We start from the raw sequence: 22,938 nt of genomic DNA, 5'->3' as shown, positions 1-22,938 counted from the left end.
CTACACCCTAAACATGACGGAACTTGAAAAAGATGATCTAATGATTTTGCTTTCTTTAGCTTAGGTTGTGATTTTGCAAGAAGCAGCTAAGTTGCATGTCAACATTTTAATAATAATAATAATAATAATAATAATAATAATAAAGTTGGAAGGGACTTTGGAGGTCATCTGGTCCAACCCCCTGCTCAGGCAGGAAACCCTATACCATTTCAGACAAATGGCCGTCCTTTCTTTCTTTCTTTCTTTCTTTCTTTCTTTCTTTCTTTCTTTCTTTCTTTCTTTCTTTCTTTTCTCTTTCTTTCTTTCTTTCTTTCTTTCTTTCTTTCTTTCTTTCTTTCTTTCTTTCTCTTCCCTCTTATATAATTTGATTTTTGTATTATTAGTTCAGTAATATCCATATGTAAATCATTTTCTAGATTGTTGGAAGAAGGTCTTTAACGTAAACATTTTGTGTTTGTTTGTTTGGGCCGTATTCTATTTGTATTTTTCTTTCATTCATTTTGGGCACTACAGATACATGTTCCATTTACTTAGTGTAACACATCAGTTTCCTAAAATTAGTAGGACATGTATTTGTGATGCTGTGTCAACAACTGTAGGTTTTAAATAAAGGATTCCTATGTAATTACTGTTTGATGTAGTATTTGTAAACAATAAGGAATTTTAATGTAGCATTATATAATAAGTGATAAATAAATGTATAATAGGTGGTGGCCAAATAAGTGGAATGCTGGGAGGTTTCTAGCTTAAAAAGAAGTGGAAGTGGGTTGGAAGATAATAATTTTACAGGAGTAGCAGATATTAACATGCTAGCGTAGAATCTTCCTCTATGATTGTTTAAAAAAGAATAACAAATTGCAAACTGTTATTCTTATTAAAAAAGATGTTGCTTGTTTGCAGCATAATCTTTGACAAAGTTCATACATATATATACATTTTGTGTGTGTGTGTCTTGGATTATGTATATCTATTAAATTTCGATTCCTTTTTTAAAAAAGGGGCGGTTATGTGGAAGGAATATGCTTTATGGTGGATCAATAATTCCATTACAAGCATGTAGGTTTTAAGATAACTAGTGAGTGTCTAAGAATCTCCTTCAGTTTCTGTTGTGAAGTTGATTAAGTAACTTTGGGTCTAAACTACTTAACAGGCTGTTGTGGTATTAACATTGGGAGGACAGAAAACTTTTTAGTAGACTTTTAATCTACTATGAGCTAGGATTTTAAGACTATTGTAAAATATATATTAAATATTTTTTATTTATTAAACTATTTTATCCAATGTCAAATTTAGATTATGTTTATAACTTGCTTTTCGGCCTTTGGGCCATAAATTAAAATGATTGATTGAACTAAATTAAGAATATGGACTGTCCAAACACTGGCTAAAACATCAGAAACATCTTGCTGTTAGTATATTGTTACTTTGAAGAACATTATAATCAAATATAATACTTGCATTTTTATAAAAGAATTGACCACAAGGCTGCTGTTAGAAATCAATGAAACAGTCCACTGTTACTCCTCAACTCAATAGGTTCAAATTTGGTTGTGAGGAGTTCGTCTAGATGATTTCCATAGGCTGCACTAAGTCTCAGCAAGTCTGGTCCTCACCTTTACTCGAGTCTTTAAAAACAGAGGATCGATTTGAAAACGTGGAAGCTTTAAGAAGGAGAAGGACTTTTGGAAAGAGGTCGCTGAAGGAGCCGTTATAGTTGTCCTAAGACCTAAGTAATATAACAGGCCCATAACAAACTTCCTCGTTTCTCCGTCAAAAGTGAAGACAACCGGGAAAGAAGGTAATGAGTTTTCTATCAGTTCAAGAGACTGACTCTCTCTCTCTCTCTTCTAGTATTTCTGGGAGGAACTCCAAAAGGGGGAGGAGGGGAGAAAGGGAGGGAGGGAGGCAGACAGCCTTGGGAATGAAGATTAGGAAGGTAAAGAGAAGCGCGTTATTTTCTTCGCTCGCTTGGTGAGCGTTTAAACCCTTTTGCCTGGTAAATGTATTAGCCCTGGTGCTTCGGTTCTGGCGAGACAAAGGCGCCCCGCTGCAGGCCAGAGAGCGGAACTGTTGTGGAGGGGGCCGTGAAAGTGTGGAAGAGAGAGAAAGAGCGGAGCAGCAGCGAATTCTGTGAAAAGCGCCCCTCTGGGGCTGCTCCCGAAAAGAGGCAGAGCAGTGGCTAGATGGAGAGAGGAAAGCTCCGGGCGGCAGCGTCTGTTTGCCTGCATCCGCTTCCCTGAACACTAACAAGCCTTTCGGGGGGGAATCTGTTTTGCTCCCAGCAGAGCTACATGGCAACCCCCGCGGTCTGAAAGAGAGGATCTGAAAGAATCTTGGAGAAGAGTAACTTGCTGCAAGAGTAAGTTTCATTGCTGTTCTGAGACCCTTGACATCCTGTACGTGTCTAGGGAGACAGACAGGCAGGCTGTATTAATAGCGTGTAGATTGTACAAATCTTTTTGACTTTTCTGTATCAAGCACTCCCAGGCATTGATAACTGCCATTATTGTTAAAGAATGTCCCCCACCCATTCCCAGGGACAAGAGAGCTCGTCTACTTTCAATCTATAGGTTCATCTTCAGAATCTCAACAGTCTCTTCTAATAGAATGTGGTTAGTTTTGTTCTTCACTGAAGGGGTTGTTACTGACACATATACTCTCACTTTTAAAGAGAAGACTGACACACACACAAAAAACAGTAGAAATGTGCAAAGCGATTTTTAAAAATGTGTTTGGGGAGGATCAGCAAGATTTCTGTTGCTGACGACTCACTCTAAGAATGTTGTATACCTTTGGTCTTTTCTGAGAGCCCACTAATAATTGTTTTTCCTCCCATTTTCTTTTTTAGGGTCACAATGAACTGGACACCAGTTGTGAGCTTAACTGTGTTATGGGCAACATGGCTAGTGTGTGGCTCACATAAGCCAATGAGGCAAGCTGAGAGAGGGAGTCTTGGAATCAGAAAAGAACCTGTGGCTTACAGGAGCAATTTCAGGAGATCTATTTCAACCCAGCCCAGGTTGGGCAAGATGCCTCAGAGACGTGTAAATCTTTCTGGGAGGTATTGGCAACGTCCCCTTGTTAAAAGGGATTCTTTGGAACCTAAAAACCTAGCAACGTCTTCCTCAAAAAATAAATCTCAGGTTCAGATAAGGACTGGCAAGATAAAAATACGGCAGATGAAAAGACCTAAGTTGGAAATGATTAAAGATGAAGGAACATCCACTGCAGTCCAATCACGTGTTGTGCGTTTTCCATTAGGGTCCAGTTCTCCCAATATCTTGGCTAGCTTTGCAGGCAAGAATAGAGCCTGGATCATCTCTGTTCCTCATGCCTCAGATGGTTATTACCGGCTCATGATGAGTCTGCTGAAGGACAATGTCTATTGTGAGCTAGCGGAAAGGCATGTCCAGCAGATTATACTGTTCCATGGGGAAGGTGAAGAAGGTAGTAAAGTTAGGAAGATATCCCCTGAAGGGAAAATCCTAGAGCAGCCTCTAGATCCAAGCCTCATTCCCAAACTCATGAGCTTTTTGAAACTAGAGAACGGGAAATTTGGAATGGTGTTGTTAAAGAAGACATTACAAGTTGAGGAACGGTACCCTTACCCAGTAAGGTTGGAAGCTATATATGAAGTTATTGACCAGAGTCCCATCAGGAAGATTGAGAAGGCAAGGCAAAAAGGCTTCATTCAGAAATGTAAAGCAGCTGGAGGAGAGGGCCAGATCATCAAGGAAGGGATCAATGGGAGCAGCAGCACAAGAGCAGCTCCCAGTGGTGGTCGTGTGCAGTCATTCCCGAGAAAGGAAGAAACAAGAAAAGGTAAAATGCAACCAACCAGAGTGAAAACTGTGAAGAAAGTGGCAGTGGCCACAGTGCCATCTCTTTCGCCCACTATATCTAGAGCCACTACCTTCCCTCCAACAACCACAACTCTCCAGCCAATTGCCAGAATAACGACAATACCAAGCAGACCCACAACCACCATCACAACTACTCCAACTACACAGAGAATATGGACCACAAAGTCACTCACCCAACTTCCTACAGAGCCCAAGACAAGTATCGCTCCTGAGACAGAGACATCTCTTTCCATGTGGAAAGAAAACCGCAGAGGAAAGCATCCAGGTCAAAGACAACCAACAGCTACTAAAAGACCCAGGAAAGCCAGTCATTATGACACTTACACAGAAATCCCAAGGGCCACCTCAGATCAATACACCAAGACAAATGCTGGCAGATTCAAAGACAATCGGACAGACAAGAAGGAGAGTCGGGACCCTGGCATCACAGCTGGCCAGCAGAAGCCTCCTAAAAGCAAGCAGTCCAAACAGAAAGCCCAGGATAAGATACTGAGCAATGAATATGAAGATAAATATGACTTAGGGCAGCCTACCATTCCTCATTTGGAGGAAAGCATCCCCATAGGAAATATTCCACCCAAGAAAGCCAAAGAGTCAAAGAAACACATCCCTTCAAAAAAATCTGAAAAGAAGAAAGAAAGATATGACAAGAAAATTGAGAGGCAGGCCAAGAAGGACAGAGCTGAAAGGAAAAGCAAGCAAGAGAAAGAGCGCAACAAGAAAAACAAGAAAGGGAGCAAAATAGAGAATGAAGGAAGCCTGAAACCTCATGCTAAGTCTTTCACACAGAAATCTGTGACAAACCTTCTGAACTTCTTTGAAGGCAAAAGACGACTTTTGGTAAGTAGATTATCCCTGAACATACATCACTCACATCTATTCATAATTAAGTCTCTTAATGAGACCCTATAAATATAGACTTTTCTTTCTAAACAAGCATCTATTGCATTTGTTTGGCTTCTGAAAGTTTTCGATGGCAGCCAATATTTTGACATCTTCATTTTGATGATACCATAATATTAGCTTTTCTCTTAATCAAGCATGATGAACCTATAGTTTTCTAGATACTCTGTTATTCAAATTCTATCATCCCTCATCTATGATCATGTTGGCTGAGATTGTTGAAATTGAAGTCCAGCAATATCTGAAGGACTGCATTCCTCTACTTGAATTGCCTTCTGAGAAAGCCAATGTTATTCTTGTAAACCAAAGGGGCTGCCAGAATGGAAGAGGCCTTGGGAGTGTTATACATGCACACTGTCCTTTCAGCTTCCACCTGCATTCTTCCCACTCATATTTGCATATATTCCCTACCTTCTGTCCATTTTCATTCCTTTTACAAGTATTGGGAGCCTTCCTTTCACCAGCATATAACTTTTTAAAGAATTTTTGGTCACCTCAGAACAAAGACACTCATTTCTGCAGAGAGTTGCTAAGGTAAAGAGCATGAGAAAGACAAGATAGGGCCTCTGCTCAACTGTGGGCCCTTACCTGGTGCAAAGTCTACCTCTGCACTCATCCAGCTGCATCCAGCTGCACCACTAAGGCAAAAAATTGTGTGTTGATAGAACAGCTCTTAGGATTTTTTAAAATTTCTGTGGGAAAAGCCTGTTTTTATAGATCAGTCTTTACTGTCTATGTTGTTGAAGTATATAGTAATGAATTAATCAAGTCTTTTAGTTAGTTGAACTGGGGCTACTTACCAATTTCTCTTCACTGTATTCTAGTGCCAAATTTACTGCTGAAGAGGAAGGACCTTTCAAAATAGACCTGAGATATGGGCAGAAAGAGAAAAATGTCACAAAATCAAGTTACACAAGTGAAGGTCCACACATGAAATATTGCACATATCCCCGAATGTTTAGGGCTTTTTTAATGTGCTGAATTCACAGAAACAGCTGTTACTATCTTCTGCTTTTTTTTCCAAGAGATGTCTTACATTGCCATATCTAAGAAAGCTTTCCATATTCAGTTTTACACCTGGGCTGCATACCTGCTGGAATAATTGCCTAGGAACCTACACTTACCAATTATGGGTGAGACTAGACTCAGAATGGTTGGGGACCCTTCTGTCTTCATCTGACATTTTATAAAAGAATTATGCCATTCCCCCTTTCACATTTTTTTTCTTCCTGACAACCTCTAGGGCAATATTTTCAGGTGTAAAATTTTCAGGTCACGTGCACTGTTAGCTTACTTTGCCACTTTGCTGTCAGTCAGCAAAATAAGGGCCATTGCAAATTTGGGGCATCCTGGGTTTATAGTACCTTGCTAACCAAAGGCTTTGTGCTCCCTGACTGGGAGGCGATATTTTCAAACTGCCTAGTCAGTGGTGTGGCTGATATATCTTGTAGTCAGGGAGCTGAGGGTAAAAAGTCTAGCCACATCTTCCAAGAGGTTGCTTGAGTTCCTTTGCCAGTTGTTGAACACCAGTTATTTCCATAACAAAAAGAATCAGTGTAAGAACATTTAAACACTTCTGGACTGAGGATAAGATGTTAGCATATGAAACATTAGCATCCTCTGATTAAGAGGGAACACAGATTGCCAAGGGGTGCCAATGTAAACTGCAAGTACCATAAGAACAGGATTTAGAGTGATGAATTACAGGCTGCATTTAAAAGTGGGTAGGTCCCAGAATTAATAAAGTACAATTAATATGATTACTTCTTATATTTTTAATAATCCCCTTCTGTCATAGAGATTTTTAAAATGTAAACATTAGTTTAAGGACAGTGGACTATTCACATTCTATAACTTCAGAAACAGATTATTTCATGTTCCTAAATGTCAGACAAATTAACCATTTGTTCCTTTTTCAATCACATGAGTCAGCTTGGCTATGAGATATGAAAATAGAAAAAGGACTTCTCCCTGTGCACGGGTGACTTAGGAAAAGAATCATAAGGCTCACTGGGACCCAAAATATTGCCTACCATGGCACCTTATGATGGAGGAGGACAATATGTGTCTCATCATTCTTCAAAATTAATATACTTGATAAGAGTGATTGATACAATTTTGAAAGATAAAGTTTTCTATCCTTACCTTAGTTTGTCATTAGCATGGCATGTTTCTAAAAATGTAATTATAAGTCTTGTGGAGCAAATCATTAAATCTTTTCTCAGTAATTTGCACAAATTGTCAGAAAACAAGAAACAGAGATGGTAGAATCTGTGTCCCAGTAATCTGAGGAAATGAATTAACAACAGTTGAAAAAAGGATGTATGTTTATTGTTTTACAGTTCATGCTAAATATATTTATATATATTTCAACTTCCAACATTTCTAGTTGATATTTTATTCATCATATTGATGACAACATGGCAACCTCCTCAGATGTTTTCCTTAACAAATAACATTTAATTTCATGGCATATTGTGAGAATTCATACTTGGTTATTATTTATGCAAGTAATGGTTATTATAAATGCAAAACAAAACATGATTATGCATGATAAGTGAAACACAAATTTTATTTTGTTATGTTTAATAATATTAGAAATCTATGGAATAGATTTTCTTTAGGCAATTAATTTGTTCCCATATTTTATTTTATTAGCACTAAACTTGCTGGATTCCTTATATCTCTTTATTGTTAATTTTAAAAAATAAATAAAATTGGAATGTAGATGCAGTATTATCCTACATGAACCTGGAGGAATCCTTACAAAATAAAAATGGTGATAGTTGCAGCCAACTCCCTTATTCTGAAGCCTGACTAGTTTCCTTGCCACCCAAAGAAAAACATTAGTTGGGAGATACATGATGAAAACCTAAGGGAGTAATTTTATTAAAGTATATATGTGTACATGCGTTTTGTCTGCTTGTGTGTGTCTGTTAACTATTTAATGTGTTAAGGATATCCAGATGAATTTCTCTAGGGTGGAGCTAAGTTATTTGAGTGAAGAGTATTCTGATTTCTAGGGATGGCTTGTGAAGACACTCATGTTGGCAGAGAAGTGGGGAGGTGCTTTTTGCAAAATGGGTCCAAGGCATGACCAACCAGTCCACGTTTGCTCTTCTATGAGGAGAACAGAAAAGAGGATCTTGGAATTACTCATTTCCCAGACTACAAGCTTATGGACATACTAATGATGTTTGTAGATAACATGTGGGGTCATTTGCAAATTCTGGCCTTGCTTTCCTCTCTCCTGTTTGTGTCTGTGGTTTTGCTTCAGGCTCGTTTATTCTACCCTGGACAAGTTACATTTGTTTGCTACTCTGTGGTGTGGAATTACAGTATGAAATCTTGAATGCCTTTTTTTAATACATAAACATAAAAGAAATTCATAGCCAGGCAGCATTTTTACTAAATTTTAAATTTAACCCATTGACATTTCTTTTTTTAGGAATTTAAAAAGTATTTATTAGAGACTTTCATCAAAAAGTAAACAACCTAGCATATCAGCAGATGTACAGAAATGATCCTAATGGTATATAAATTCACAGTATCGTACTAATCCACATGAGAGAAACAATAGCATGTTTACCAGTTGCACCTATTGAATTGGACACTTACTTGTATGCTGTAAATTAACCATGATCTGGGCCAACTTTGCCTAACTTTGCAAACAGCAGCATAGAGTTTTACGCTGTTGAGAATAACTGAAAACTTCAGATCTATCAAACTTATTAAGTATACAACAAAACTCATCATATTGATTAGTCTATTGACTAAAAAGGGGATAATGAGAGCAGAGCAGATATCATATGAATGATGCAAAAGAATGTAACCTGTAATTTCCCCTCATAAAGATCAGGATAATCAACCTTTTTTGGTCTATGGACACTTCCAGAATTTATTTATTTATTTATTTATTATTGAAAAGTTTTATACAAATTTTCCATTTTATTACAATACAACATCCCTCCCTCCCTCCCCCCCCACCCTAACCCTAACCCTCCCTCACTTCCCAGAGCTGATTACAGGGTTACAAATAAGCAAACAAATTCTAACTAAGCTTATCCAACTATACCAATAACCAAATCCATAAAATACTTTAACTCAAATACAAGAAAATTTCAAAAAAAAATTAAAAACAAAAATAACAATATAAACAATTCCCCCTTTAAACTATAAGTTATTCAAAAACTAAATGATACTTTCTAATCCCATATTTATTCTGTACATAATTTATCCATCTTCTCCACACCGAGATGTATCTTTCTTGTGAATGATCCTTCAAATAAGCAGAAATTTTGGCCATTTCTGCTAAATTAGAAACTTTAAGAGACCATTCTTCTATAGTGGGCAAAGAATCTTTCCTTCAATAGTGGGCAAAGAATCTTTCCTTTCCTTCAATATTGCCCAACCAGTAACCTTGCAGCTGTAATAAGATTCAACATTAAAATAGTTTCTTTAGCATCACAATCTACAATAATACCTAACAAAAATATTTGGGGAGAAAACTTTATCTTTCTCTTGAAAACCTTTTGAATGTTCCACCAAATCTTAATCCAAAAAGATTTTATGTTTCTACACGTCCACCAAATATGATAATAGGTTGCATCCAAGCAACCACATATCCAACACTTAGGCTGTAAATTGGGATACATGCGAGACAATTTTTGGGGATCCAAATGCCACCTATAAAACATTTTATAAAAATTTTCTCTTAAATTTTGAGCTTGAGTAAACTTCACATTCCCAACCCAAATTGCCTCCCATGTATCTAATAAAATTGGCTCTTGAAAATTTTGGGCCCATTTTACCATACAATCTTTGACTAATTCCGTCTCTGAATCCAATTCCACTAATACATTATAAACTCTCTTTATATGAGCTCGACTTTGATCTTTAATCTGTTTTATCAAATTCTCATCCTCTAAAGTAATACCAACCTTTTGGTCTAAACTCCACCTATCTAACAATTGCCTATACTGAAACCAAGAATAAACAATATTTTCTTGCCTTAATTCATCTAGCGATTTTAATTGCCAATCCTTCCCTTCCAATTTAAGCAATTCATTGACAATTTTAAATCAAAATATGCTTTCTATGTTTCAGAAATAATTATATTTGATTTTAAAATTTTGATTTTAAAGAAGAGCTCCATGATCAGATCTTTACTACCTTCATTTTTTTAAAAAAATTTACCCTGTGGAAATGAACTGGAATTAGGAAGGCACTCACTATAAGGGAAATAATTGATTATTCTTTGACTAGGTACAGACACTACATTTCCATGATTTATGTAATTTAGAGTTGCTATCTCAGGGTTGCCCAGATTCTGTGTAGCAACTCTAACTTAACTATGGTTTATCAAATAATCCATATTTTTCTGCAGTTGTACAACAAAAGTCCTTGGTTTATAATCCCCCATGAGTGGCCTCACACAATATATTCATCCTGAATTAGGTCTCCCAGATATGGGCTGAAAAATCTAGAATGGCAGTAAAAAATGAACACATTCTTCATTGCATGCTGCCATCAGTGGCTATCTGGATTTTTGCAATTTAGATCTTGTAGTGTAGCTTGTAAAACCAGTCACATAACTTTTGTTTAGCAAGGTATGGATAAATCAAGTCATTCCACCCTAACTGGATTATAGTATAAAAAATACATTTTATTTATTGTATACTTTTTAAAGAAGGGTGGATCCCACCTTCTATCAGTGTAAAAAAAATACAAACTACAGATATAGTTTGTATTTCAGTGATAGAAATTCTAGGCTTTTATCAAGTCATATTTTCTTGCTTCATCATCGGAATAATCAGGCAGGCAAACAATGCTAGCCTTCAAACAATCTTGTTTTTACAACTGGACTCTAGCTGAAAAAAATAATCAGGAATAATTTCTAGAGGACAAATTTACTTAGTTAACTATTAAAATGCAAATTATACAAATTCAAAAGGGCTCTTTTTCTGTATATTTCAAACTGTCCTTTTTTTTTAACCATGTACATTTGCAATTTGCAATATGTAATAAATTCAAATGCATAAAAACTCTATTTACAAGGACACTATCATCCACAATCAGGATGTTTACTTAATTAATGCCATAGTATTTTTCTCTCTATATGGTAATGTTGTGGAAATACTAGACATGTAGCTAATAATCTATCAAAACATTTTATTGTGTTATTAATTAGAATGTTGGTTTTGGAAAGATAAGTTAATAAATTTTCATTCATTTTTTGGTAGCTAGCCTTAGACTCTCTGTGCCTAGCTGTGTTTTCTCCCCAAAACTGATTCTGGCAAAGCATTAAATCCAATATACTGTACATATCATGAGAGCTGACTTGTCACAAATTATATCTAAAATTCCAACTAGTAAATATTGTTTCTCATCACCATTAAAATACAGGGAAAGGAAAAGTCTTGGTGGGTGGGGTATGAGTTATTGGGCCTTATGTTGTTTGGTTTCCTGAAACTAATGCTCTGTCATTTTATTAGCTGATCACAACACCCAAAGCTGACAACAACATGTATGCGCAACAGAGGGATGAATATTTGGAGAGCTTTTGCAAAATGGCGACTAGAAAAATTTCAGTTATCACCATCTTTGGCACAATGAACAACAGTCATATGAAGATCGATCATTTCCAGCTAGGTTGGTTTAATTTTATTACATAGAATGCTCAAGGAAATTAGCAACCATGAAATATATAAATATATGTATGCATTTAAAAGGATGGGGTGGGTGTGGAAAGTCACCTAGAATCACAAATGTGAGATGGACAGCTGTGTAGATAGATAGATAGATAGATAGATAGATAGATAGATAGACAGACAGACAGACAGACAGACAGACAGACAGACAGACTGACTGACTGACTGACTGACTGACTGACTTGGTTCCGATAGATGAGATCAGTAAAAGCAGAAAATCCAAGGCAAGAGGTTTCCTTAAAGAACATATTTATTGGCTACAAAGTATCAGCACAGTCAGAAGTGAAAACTAGTCTGGAATTCCCTCCCAAGCGTTACCATGTTACAAAATTGAACTTCCCACCCCAGCACTATGTAATTATCCAGGTTCCCCAATAGAATATTTTGGCTGACATTCTAATGGAAGGCTCAGCTCACTAAAAGTCAGGCAGCAATGACCTTGGGTTCCCACGGGACATATTTATTGTTTAGTCTAACCTTAAAACCATTCATTTCCCCTCCCAGTACTGTGGCACCGAAAATGAAGCAAAAATTTCTTCAGCCAAGATTGTTGCAGTGTTGACATAGACAGACAGAACAACCTCTGGTTGGGAAGAATATGAAAACCCTTTTTCAGATAACATATATTTGTATTCCCTTTTTGTATGTATACAGATGGCTCTAGTATTTCCTTTGGATATTTCTTTTCCTAAGCATCATATTCAGATTTATTGAGTATCTTTCTAATAGCTTACAAACTAGTAAAACAACTGAAAGTTTAAAAGTGTGATTAGATCACAAAATAGATTCAAAATCCTTTAACTCATAAAATATGTGGTTAGCCACATATTTTATATCTAATTCTTTTATGTAATTGAAGTTTACTTAATTTTTACCTGTATGAAAGGCCAGACAACAGTGAAAGGGAGTAGGGGGCAATCATCCCATTTGTCCTGTCTTCAAAATTACACTAACTTCTACTGTCCATTCACCAGCATGAATATTTAGGGCAAGAAAGTCTTTCTTCAAAGACTTCTACTAGGGGAGATTTCTTGAAACTCCCTGGGTTGTGAGACTGTTCATACACAAGAGGGAGTGTATGCTTATACTGCCAAGACTAGTATATTCTTATTTTATAGAGTCAAGTAAAACAGTTTCTGACAATTAATTGAAAAGGCAGGAGAAAGTCTGTCTCTAAACAAGCTTTGTGATTCTAAGGAAGGTTTGCCTTACTTTTTGTTAGTTTTCTTTTTTACTAAAGTAAAAGTAAATGAAATGTATTCTTCTGTACATCTTTCCTCTTGTCAATTAAAGTATTATGATCTTTGATATTACATACCTTAAGGCTACAAACATTTACATTTTAGAAAGTTCATGCTGTATAGACATAATAAAAATAAAAATATTCCATTGCTTTCTTTGTAATGTTGCAAAATTGTTAGTTGCTTCTGATGGGTTGATCAATTTAAAAATATCAGGATGGATCCAAAGAAGCCATTTTGTGAATTTGAAGAGCGTACACTGATATTCCATCAGAGGAAAGGAAAAGATTTTTTTCTGTTTCCCCTCCTGTGGCTGTCCCTCCCAGTTATGTCCTCATGTGCTTTTGTGCTTCACTAATTTTGTTATCTTTTAGTCCAATAAAAGAGAATAAAGAACTGGACATATCTGGATGCTGGGCTTGTGTTGTAAAGATCAGCTGGCAACCCAGACAAGTTCAGACATTCATGGTCCATTGGCTAAATATAGAACTTTACAGGAGAGTGATGTACCTTCCATCAAATAGGACACAGAGAAATATCCCAATCTCTCTCTGGGCTACAGATAGCTTTAAAAACAAAGGCAGAACTCCTAGGAGAACCAAAGAATTTGGGCAGGAAAAATGAATACTCTAGAAGTGGCCTTCCTCAGCTTTTGATTAAAGTGACTTTTCCAGGAAAAAAAAAGTAATAAAAAGAACAACTGTTGCAAGGGTCTTTTATTTTTTATTAAACTTGATAGCTGTCTGGCTGGAAGGTAAGCTTGGATTCTTTTATTTCTTTTTTAATGTGTAACACTAAGTGTCCTTGGTTATTGAATGCTATTGAGCCATACTTCAGACTAGGTGTGAGGTCATTAACTTTATAGACAGCTCTTTTTAATCTATATTATGAAATTAAAACATCTCTTGTTTCTCAAAGGAAATTAAACTAATTGTAGCAAGTTAGCATGATCCTAAAGTTTGCCTTGAATGTTGACTGTATTTGTGTTCATTTCAGTAAAAAGGGGATTTTATATTGGATCTATTTTATACCTCCATCTTTTTATAAGGTTTGCTTAACTTTTGTGAAATTGGTCCATATCCCAAGGAAGTGTTGAAACCTCTAAGCTATGGTTAAGAGGATTCATTATAGACATTTTCCTTTGTACTTTTTCCATTGCCAATATGACAGATTGTTGTATACATACAAGATTGTAAGAGTTCTTATTGTCTCATCTTGGGGTTGTGAGAATATACTAGTTAAGGTATCCTATAGAAGATAGGCAATGGCATCAGTAACTGCCAAGGTATTATTTTAAAAGGCAACAGAGTGAAGCCAGCTTTTTTTCTGGCTAATTCAATAAACAATGAAGGGAAAAGCTGAGTCCATACATTACATAAACCACGTAACTTGGTTAGAAGTGGATTAACATTTTGTATGAATCATGACTGAGTGCAGTGTGTGATCATGGCCAATTGTGGCATGTAAATAAATTTTCATACACAAAAACAAAAGATTTGTATATGAGAACCTTTAATTTGTTTAGGTTAAAAAAACAACACAGCTTACAGCTACTGGTATTATGGCATGGAAATACAGTCATTTTGTAGCATGTCTGTGTTTTTCTTTGAGAGTTAAAGACAGGAGAATAATATACTTGAATTATTTTCTGTTTAGGAAACTGTTTAGGAATGAGTGTAATTGAATAATGAGAACATTTTATTAGAATAATCTCTTGAAATCCCTTTCATGAGAACAAATTTTACTGCTATATAAAAATGAACAAAACCACATACCATGACATGATTAATTTAATATTTATAAAGGCATGAATACGGAAAGTGGTTTAAACAGATCTTGGAATTTAGCACATTTCCCCATGGATGTGGTGATCTCTCCGGTCTTCTCAAACTCCATTTCTGGGTAGATTTTTGGACTGCTCATTCTTGTTTTTAAGTTGTGCTGCATATACAAAAATACTTAAAATGATTCACTGATATCTAAAGAGAATGAAAATTATGTCATTGGATGATACATCTCAGTTAATTTTAATGTTACATCATCAGAAAGCCAAACCTACTTTCTTTTGAGGGCATAACATGGCTAAAAGACATGCAGACCTTCTCCTTTATTGTGGAGAGGAAGATCTGCTTAATTTGCACAACAGAGATAGTTCTAATATATAGTTCTAATATATATATAGTAAAGAGACAGAGACAGTCTGGATTCCACCATATTTAATTTTTTCTTTCCCTAGATAAGCTCATAGATTCTTTACCCTATGACTCATAAGTTGCTTTGTCTATATCAGACCATCTGCCTATTAGTAGCATCTAAGGAATAATCTTCTCATGTTTGATAAGAAGGTAGCAAGCGTTCACCATCATTGCTTGCATTAGTGGAAATTAATGTGATATCTGATAGGTATCTTTGAAGAAGAGAACAGAGACATCTGCTCATCCCAATTTCGTTCCTTTTTAAGATAATGAGAATCCAATGAAGGTGATAGAGGATGAAGACCTGGTGGATCAGAATCTCATCAATGAGCTGAGAAGAGAATATGGAATGACCTATGATGACTTCTTTATGGTGTTAACAGATTCTGATATGAAGGCCAAGGTAGGAAGAAGTATATTAGCAAAATTAATGAACAGACCAGATGTCCTGTGGATGGTTTTTATTATAATTACTATGATATTTGACTAGTGTGACCAACTAAGAATAGAGATGAGAAGGGCAGAAAGGAGAGTTGATCATATGAGAGATATGATTCAGGGTACGAATATAAAAGTGGGTTGTTTTTCAAGAGGAAAGTGGAGTTGCAGAAATAATTTAAAATTAAATAAAATTAAATTATTAAAATAATTTAAGCTGTGATTTTCTTCGTCTGTAGCCTCCATTTTTGAGTCACTTTCCTCTGGCTTTTGTTCTAGTGTCTGATTTATTTGTTCATTCTTTGACATCATTTTCTGAGAGTTTTTTAATTGTGAGCTTAAGTCAAGGCTGTGCTCATTTATATCATCAAAATTATTTTTAATCTTATCATGATTTGAAACAATTGTCATTTGGATTAATTGCAACGTAGCATGCATTTCCTCCTGGAAGATATTTGTCTTGTCTTGAAGTATTACTCCTGCAGATGTCTGATATACCAGACTGGGGATTTTAGAAAAGAATATTGAGTGTGGTTTCCTACCACTTTTAATTGTGTACACAACCTCCATTTTCATCAAACCAACCAGTCTTAAGTTCCAAACACCATAGACTTATATAGTTCTTATGTTTATGAACAGTCCAAAATGTTCAACCATTTTAAAACAATCCAGTAATTTCCCCCCTGGAACAATAGCCAGAAAGTCAAAGTTTTTCTTTCCCTGCAAATGATTCCTGAAGTTAAATACCAAGCTTAGCGTTTATAATTCAAGAAGGTCAGCAGTTTTTATAACAATTGTATTTCTCATTTTACAATAGATAGCCCAGTGTATTTTCTTTCCTCTATTCCTAGCTGTTCTCTATTTAGCTAGAGTCACTGAGAATCAAAGGAACAAGTTGTGCTCTGTTTTGGAGTATCTTGCCAATTTCTGAGGCAGGGCAGCTGTAGTTCTATACTCTGATCCACCACTAGATGTCAGTAGCTGATTATTTTCCAACTTTTAAAATGAAAAAAATATTTTCTTATAATTTCAATATTCTTTCAAATGGAAAATCTTAACAATTTCCATAGTTTTCAGTTTTATCCAGATTATAGCTTTACATTAATCCATTTCAATGTATTTCTGTCCCCCATAAAAATTAAATCGCTGCTTACATCTATGGAAGGGTGGGGTTATAATCCCCTTCCTTTTCACTTTTGGAGGATTTTTTTTGCTTCTTGGGGATCTTTTCCAGGAAATCAGTTTCCAAATAGAGAAGATTGATATTCTCAGCTATTCAGATATTCACAGTTGTTCTTAGTTGGTGCTTTTGGACTTCAGATGCCGGTAGCTTGGGCTAGTTACTGGAATGCAGCTAGCCTTTCTCCTGTCGAGTTGAAGGGCTTCCCCCAGATCAAACGGATTGACCTCTGTCTTTCCATGATCAATAGGGGAGCCTTCCTTCGTCACCTCTCCGGGCTGACTTTTGACCCATTTATTTGTCCCCAGGCAGGGCAAAACTGGCCCGGGGTGCGGAGCCCTGCAATCCCTTGGGAGAAGTCCAGGACATACAATTCTAAAGACCTTACGATGTCATTGAAGTTTTCACTATGTCGCCTTTAGCAAAACAAATATAGGTATGGGTATATACCTTTCTTTCCTGATGGAATTCAAGATGGCATGCAAAAAGCTTCCAATTAAACTACATCTGACCAGTTTAGGAACAGCCAAATTTATTACTATATCAGCTTTTGGATCATGATAATATTAAACTGCTTGTATCCATAAGTCATGTGAGTTGGGAGATGCCAAGAGATTTGTTTTCAATTAAAGCTCTTCTTAATTCTTTGTTTTATAGCAATACTATGAAGTGCCTATTGCCATGAAGTCTGTGTTTGATCTGATAGATACTTTCCAGTCGCGTATCAAAGAAATGGAAAAGCAGAAACGGGAAGGCATTGTTTGCAAAGAAAATAAGAAACAATCTCTGGAAAACTTTTTGTCCAGGTATTTCCTAAAGCTACCTCACAGATCTTATTTTCTTTTAATAATATAAAATGAGGAAGATGTTAGAATGCAATTGCCATCAGCTGATGAGTTTGAGTTTTTTTTTTTTAAAAAAAGCCTATATATTCAGAAATAAATACCTAATAAGAACATTACTTAAGCTTATTTCCTTCCAGCCCCAGTGAGTCATTTTGTGAATGAAAGCGAATATAGGATAATGTTGCAGGATCCAATCTGAGTCAGTCACCTGGACCAAAGATTTATTCTTCCAAGGTTTTGGACTCATGCTGGAGCGCATCCTCAGGGATCTTCTCACTTTCCAGAATGAGTCAGATTTTTGGAAATAAAAGTCTTCACCCTAAATGTGTTGACATAAGGTATAGAACAAGACTGGACAGACTTCAAGCTTGTATGATGTATTTTGTTTGTTAGAAGAATTACGAAAGTCCTACAAAAACTGAGCAATGCAGAATAAAATATCAGGAGGATGAACCTAAGGAGTAAATTTTGGGGTGCTTCAACGGGGATTTGTAGCAATGATCACTGATTTCAAATTGTTGGGTACAAACAGCTGATTAAAAATCTTGTCATCTTTTTAATATGTCTTATGTGCATTGCTTGTACATAAACAGCAGCAGGGCTTCAATTGTCCAATCTTGCTAGCCTTTTTGATGCCAGCCAGTGACTATAGCTATCAACCCAGGTATCTGAGAACAAGTACAACTGTATTCCCAGCAGAACTAATTAACTGAAGAAAGTGTTTTGGACTTTTGATAAATAAGACTTTGCTCATATTTCCAAACTACCTTTTTATCCATAATCGTCCAGTTCCTGCCAATTTTCATGTAGTCTTTTAGTTTTTTCCAGGGGAATGAAGAGTCTGGCTATAAATTAATAAAACAGAGCTGCAACAAATAGGAGAGTTTCTTAACAACATATCAAGGCCAGCTGAACCAAAAGTGTAGATTATTTTCCCTTCCCTTAAATAGACTCTGCTTCATCCTGTACTAGATAGGAGTGGATAAACTATAGTTTCCAGATGTCTGGTGAGATTCTCAGCCATCCAGGTCTCAAAGGTGTTTTGTTTCTTCAAAAGGTAACTGGACTTGTTTTTTCCTTGAGGACAAAGAAGAAAACATTTAGCTTCTTATCTAAGAAGCTTCATCAGTTCGTCACCCCACATCATCGGGTGGGGTGATGAGGCTTCTTGGATGAGAAGAGAAACATCTTTTTCTTCAAGGAAGAAACAGTCCAGTTGCCTTTTGAAAAAAAAAAAAAGGACTTTTGAGACTGTAGTTTCCAGCTGTTGCTGAATAACCTCCAGTCTCCCTCAACATTGACCATTGTGGCTAAGGCTACAGATGTTGAATTAATATCTGGAGCGCTATTGATTGCTTTACAATGTCTGTCATACATAGGCAGAAGCTACACAGAAAGTTGTAATGACTAACTGATGAATTCTACTCAGTAACGTCGGGATTTTTTTTTAATATGTCCTCTTTTTCATTCCAGATTCCGTTGGAGAAGGAGACTGTTGGTAATATCCACTCCCAATGAAGAAGACTGGGCCTATTCGCAGCAGCTTGCAGCCCTGAATGGGCAAGCATGCAATTTTGGTAAGTAATAATTTTGGTAAATAATAAGAACCAATTTGATCTAGTAGTTAAGGCACCGGGCTAGAAACCAGGAGACTGTGAGTTCTAGTCCTGCCTTAGACGTGAAAGCCGGATGGGTGACTTTGAGCCAATCATTATTTCTCAGCCCAACTCATCTTAAAGGGTTGTTACTGTGGGGAAAATATTAGTAGGAAGGACTATTAATAAAAATAAATAAAGGTGGGATAATAATTGCCTCCTTTCTTTCTTTTTTTGTGGCTTTACATCTATACCTGTTAAAAATAATTCCATTACAGTGAGGTTTCTTAAACTTCTGAATCATTTTAAGAATCTTCCAAATGGAGGGATCATAGTGCAATCAGTCAAAAGGCCATGTGGTCAATTTCATATTTTCTTCCTTTTTTGAAATAAGGCAATTGATAAATTACAAGCCTCCTTTTTCTTAGGTCTTAGTGAACAATCATGATCAAATGATGGTTTCTTAAACGGCAATCCTGTCCTGGAACATAAAAGAATTGATTATTGAATAGGCATCTATAGGATTGCACTGTAAATGTTTAATATTAGATTCTTACAAAACAAACATCTCCAAAATTAATCTTAGTGTCTGAATTATGAAGAGAAAAAAAATGACTGATCATGAATATAGATTTTCCTACTATCCTTTCTCACCAAGGTTTAGTCAAATTATGGTATTCTTGTAAACTACTAAAATAGTACAATGGACTAGCTTCCCTTTGTATTTTTTGATAGTGATTTGAGCAATCCTGATACAGAGTTTCAAAAAAAAAAATAACATATCAATGTGAATTGTACTTGCGGTATCTAGCTCTATTAGATTCCATGATTGGGGAACTGCCTGAAGTAATTCTAGATATATTCAGTGGGCTACACACATGGGAAGTATAAAAATTATGATTATATAACTGAAGTAAAAATATTTTGCAAAATGTTGCATTTAATTCTATAATTAAATAGAATTTAAACTGACAGCAAACAGCACTCCTTACTAACATTATGTTACCTAGTTAGGGTAATGAAATGTCTGTAAGAAAACAAGCAAGCTCAGAGAGCACCAAGGACCCCCTCAATTCTATAATTGTTGTATATTTTGCTTTATCAAAATTATTGCCATCAAGATGTTATTCAGTAATTGATACCTTTCTTCTATAGGTCTGCGGCATATAATTATCCTTAAGTTATTAGGCCTGGGAGAGGAGATTGGTGGAGTCCTAGAACTATATCCAATCAATGGTAAGAAATCCTTTTCAGATTTTGACCGTCCTAAATTTCCAAACACAAACATATTATTCTTTATACTGAACCATTATTTATTTTGTTTATATTTAGAAATAGTGAATTATTCTTGAGACTAGGCAGTACAATGTTATTAGTAACCTCATATAAGTACATAGTAGTGTCATCCTTCTCTAACTCTTTGACATGTGATGTGCTGGAGCCCCAATTGGAGGCCAGTGTTATTGCTGTTTTACGGTTTTTTTCTATTACTTTTTGTAGATACATGTATTATTGTTTTATATAGTTTTCATTAGATTTTGTTGGATTTTTGTTTGTTTCCAAATCAAAACAGCAGGTAGTACTTCACTAAACACATTTTGGAAAGCAGATTTAATTTCTTCCATACGCATCAAATCAACTTCTATCATGTCTTATTACTATAGCTATTATTGTGAACTCTGGAACTTTTCATAGTCCTATACCACATGCTCTTTAAATACTGTCAGCATCACCACTTCTACATGAGAACCACAGACAATCTTGCAGATCCATATGTTATGCTCCATTTCCCAAAGGGATATGGCTCCTGCCCACAAGAGGACAACCCAGAGAGTATTATATTCTCTGAGTATACAGGCCAGAAGACAACAAGATGCTGTTCCAGTCATAACGTCATGCTCTGCCTATGAAAATAAAGAGTTAAATGAATCTGAGTAACATGCTGTGCAGGGTGGTCATAACAATCAGAATTAACTTTTCATCTTTCTCTACCATTGCTCTAGGCATCTTTTCTGATGTTCAGCATTTTGGTAAATATGCTTTAAATTTAAGTTTATTCAACAGAGAGATGCTACTGAAACAATCATATCGACTGCTTAGGTCACTTCCTATTGCCAGAGCTACACTGGGCATTTAACTGCCCACAAGATTGCTGGGAAAACCCTGTTGAAATCATTTGAATCTGTAGTTTGCTAATTTTGTTCTTCAGAGAGTATGTATTTGTGCATCCAGGAATAAGTTCTCAAACCTTTTAAATTACAAAGGATATTAGTAAGAAAAATATATAGTATTAGGAAAATTTGCATTTAAAAAACCTATGGCATTATTGTTTTATACTAAATTTACTTATCAATAGGGATTCTGTAGGAATTAGACACACTAAAGAGAAATTTCTCCCATTGCACTGGACTTGCTACTGGAAAAATGTCTTAATGGAGTTTCAAAACACAAAAAAGGAGGGATTTTTCTCTTAGATGATATGATAATCAAAGATTCTTTCTAGCATCAAAAAGCATTTCTACTACAACTAATTTAATTCCAAGTCAATTTCAGCAATAGCAGTTATCTTAAATAGTAAAAATATATTCAATTAAAAATGCTATGCTTTCAAGACCAACTTATCTGCTGATCTGAAAATGTTAACATTTCCCCCTAATTCTGATCTTTTTTAGGGAGCTCCAGTGTGGATAGAGAAGATGTCCCCATTCATTTGGTGAAAGACATTCGCAATTATTTCCAGATCAGTCCTGAATATTTTTCCATGCTTTTGGTTGGCAAAGATGGGAATGTCAAATCTTGGTATCCTTCCCCAATGTGGTCCATGGTGATTGTATATGATTTAATTGACTCTATGCAACTTCGACGACAGGAGATGGCCATTCAGCAGTCACTTGGCATGCGATGCCCAGAAGATGAATATGCTGAGTATGGCTATCATGGTTATCATCAAGGTTATCAGGAAGGTTACCAAGATGATTATCATCATCATGGAAGTTACCACCATGGATACCCCTACAGAAAGTAGCAATTTAGCCTTCGACTGCTTGCATTCTACTAGTCATTCAAGTCACAAAAGGCCACATGCGGAAATTGCTTTATGATTGCGTGAACATTTTCTATTGCCTTAGTGTTCAGTCAAGGGAGTGAATAAAATTTGGCCTTCTCTGTAACACGCATTTTCATGAACTGAAAGTGGTGAAATTAATTTCACTGATGCCTTATGAAATAAAGACTCCTTTATATTTTAGAGCTCTTCTAACTTGAGGTATTTCCTTGTGTTGTGTGTATATAGAATAAGAAACTCTTTCCTAATGATGATTATTGTATGGCGGATAGGATATAACATATACAATGGACTTCAGTTTTTGTCGAACTGCATCCCCACTCCCCCAGGAAATATATATTTGAAAGCTGTGAAGCTTTATTGAAGAGGAAGAATAGTGAATTGTGTTGCAGAATACAATCTTCACACTGCAGTTTTTTAGGAGGGTTTATGACAGTTGTTACAGAAAATGATTTCTAGAGGCGTTTTAAAAATGCTTTGACTAAAATAACTTTGTTCATAATATGCAATCTCTATATGATTCTGTCAATTACCAATCTGAAGAGTTTCTAGAACTAACAATTTAAGAATAGTCTGATTCTGAGTGAAAATACAAGAGAACAAAGATTTCAGCTTTAGCAATAGCAGCAGCACTTAAGACTTATATACCGCTTTATAGTGCTTTTCCAGCACTCTCTAAGCGCTTTACAAAAACAGCATATTGCCCCCCAAAATCTGGGTCCTCATTTTATCAACCTCAGAAGGATGGAAGGCTTGAGTTCAACCCTGAGCCCATCAGGATCAAACTATTTCAGCTTTTTAGCCAGCAATATATTACGCAAAGCCACAGGGCAGAACCTTAATGCAATAACCCCTCTTTATTTTATCTAACATTTTTGGTCCAGTCACTCAGCCCAACCCATCT

The 22,938-nt window shown here is 35.9% G+C and overlaps 2 protein-coding genes across 5 annotated transcripts in view; one reads left to right on the top strand and one right to left on the bottom strand.

Annotated features, from left to right (window-relative positions):
- SLC35A5 (solute carrier family 35 member A5) overlaps positions 1-22,938 on the bottom strand; it is an 86,434-nt gene that overhangs the window by 45,934 nt on the left and 17,562 nt on the right. The window contains exons 9-10 of one of the 2 annotated variants that reach the window (XR_005554751.1): positions 6,912-7,052; positions 5,567-5,633 (exon numbers count right to left, since the gene is read on the bottom strand). The gene's annotated coding sequence lies outside the window, so the exon portion shown is untranslated. Of the gene's footprint in view, positions 1-5,566; positions 5,634-6,911; positions 7,053-11,529; positions 14,659-22,938 lie in introns of those variants that run through there. The other variant, XR_005554752.1, reaches the window with a different exon arrangement.
- On the top strand, positions 1,569-22,229 carry CCDC80 (coiled-coil domain containing 80). Of its 3 annotated transcripts, XM_039327353.1 has the most exons (10): positions 1,569-1,798; positions 2,286-2,359; positions 2,849-4,703; positions 11,261-11,417; positions 15,179-15,315; positions 17,188-17,336; positions 18,849-18,952; positions 20,126-20,206; positions 20,974-21,000; positions 21,643-22,229. In XM_039327353.1, the coding sequence occupies exons 3-10, from the start codon at positions 2,856-2,858 to the stop codon at positions 21,993-21,995; spliced, it is 2,856 nt and encodes a 951-aa protein (XP_039183287.1). In that variant the 5' UTR covers positions 1,569-1,798; positions 2,286-2,359; positions 2,849-2,855; the 3' UTR covers positions 21,996-22,229. The 3 variants fall into 3 exon arrangements, with proteins under 3 accessions (XP_039183287.1, XP_039183286.1, XP_039183288.1); XM_039327352.1 differs by lacking the exon at positions 1,569-1,798 and having other exon boundaries at positions 1,943-2,359; XM_039327354.1 differs by lacking the exons at positions 1,569-1,798; positions 20,974-21,000 and having other exon boundaries at positions 1,943-2,359.

Source organism: Crotalus tigris, unplaced genomic scaffold, assembly GCF_016545835.1.
Source record: "Crotalus tigris isolate CLP2741 ecotype Arizona unplaced genomic scaffold, ASM1654583v1 scf7180000024359.8030256, whole genome shotgun sequence".
In the NCBI taxonomy this organism is placed as follows: domain Eukaryota; kingdom Metazoa; phylum Chordata; class Lepidosauria; order Squamata; family Viperidae; genus Crotalus; species Crotalus tigris.
The sequence above is the reverse complement of the archived record's forward strand: the minus strand, read 5'-3'. Positions and strand labels throughout refer to the sequence as shown.

Bases quoted from the DNA above. Each gene is read 5' to 3' on its own strand.
- CCDC80 (XM_039327353.1), top strand. From the start codon at position 2,856: ATGAACTGGACACCAGTTGTGAGCTTAACTGTGTTATGGGCAACATGG. The intron at 17,337-18,848 runs GTATTTCCTAAA...TTTTCATTCCAG, and splicing joins CTGGAAAACTTTTTGTCCAG to ATTCCGTTGGAGAAGGAGAC. The intron at 18,953-20,125 runs GTAAGTAATAAT...TTTCTTCTATAG, and splicing joins TGGGCAAGCATGCAATTTTG to GTCTGCGGCATATAATTATC.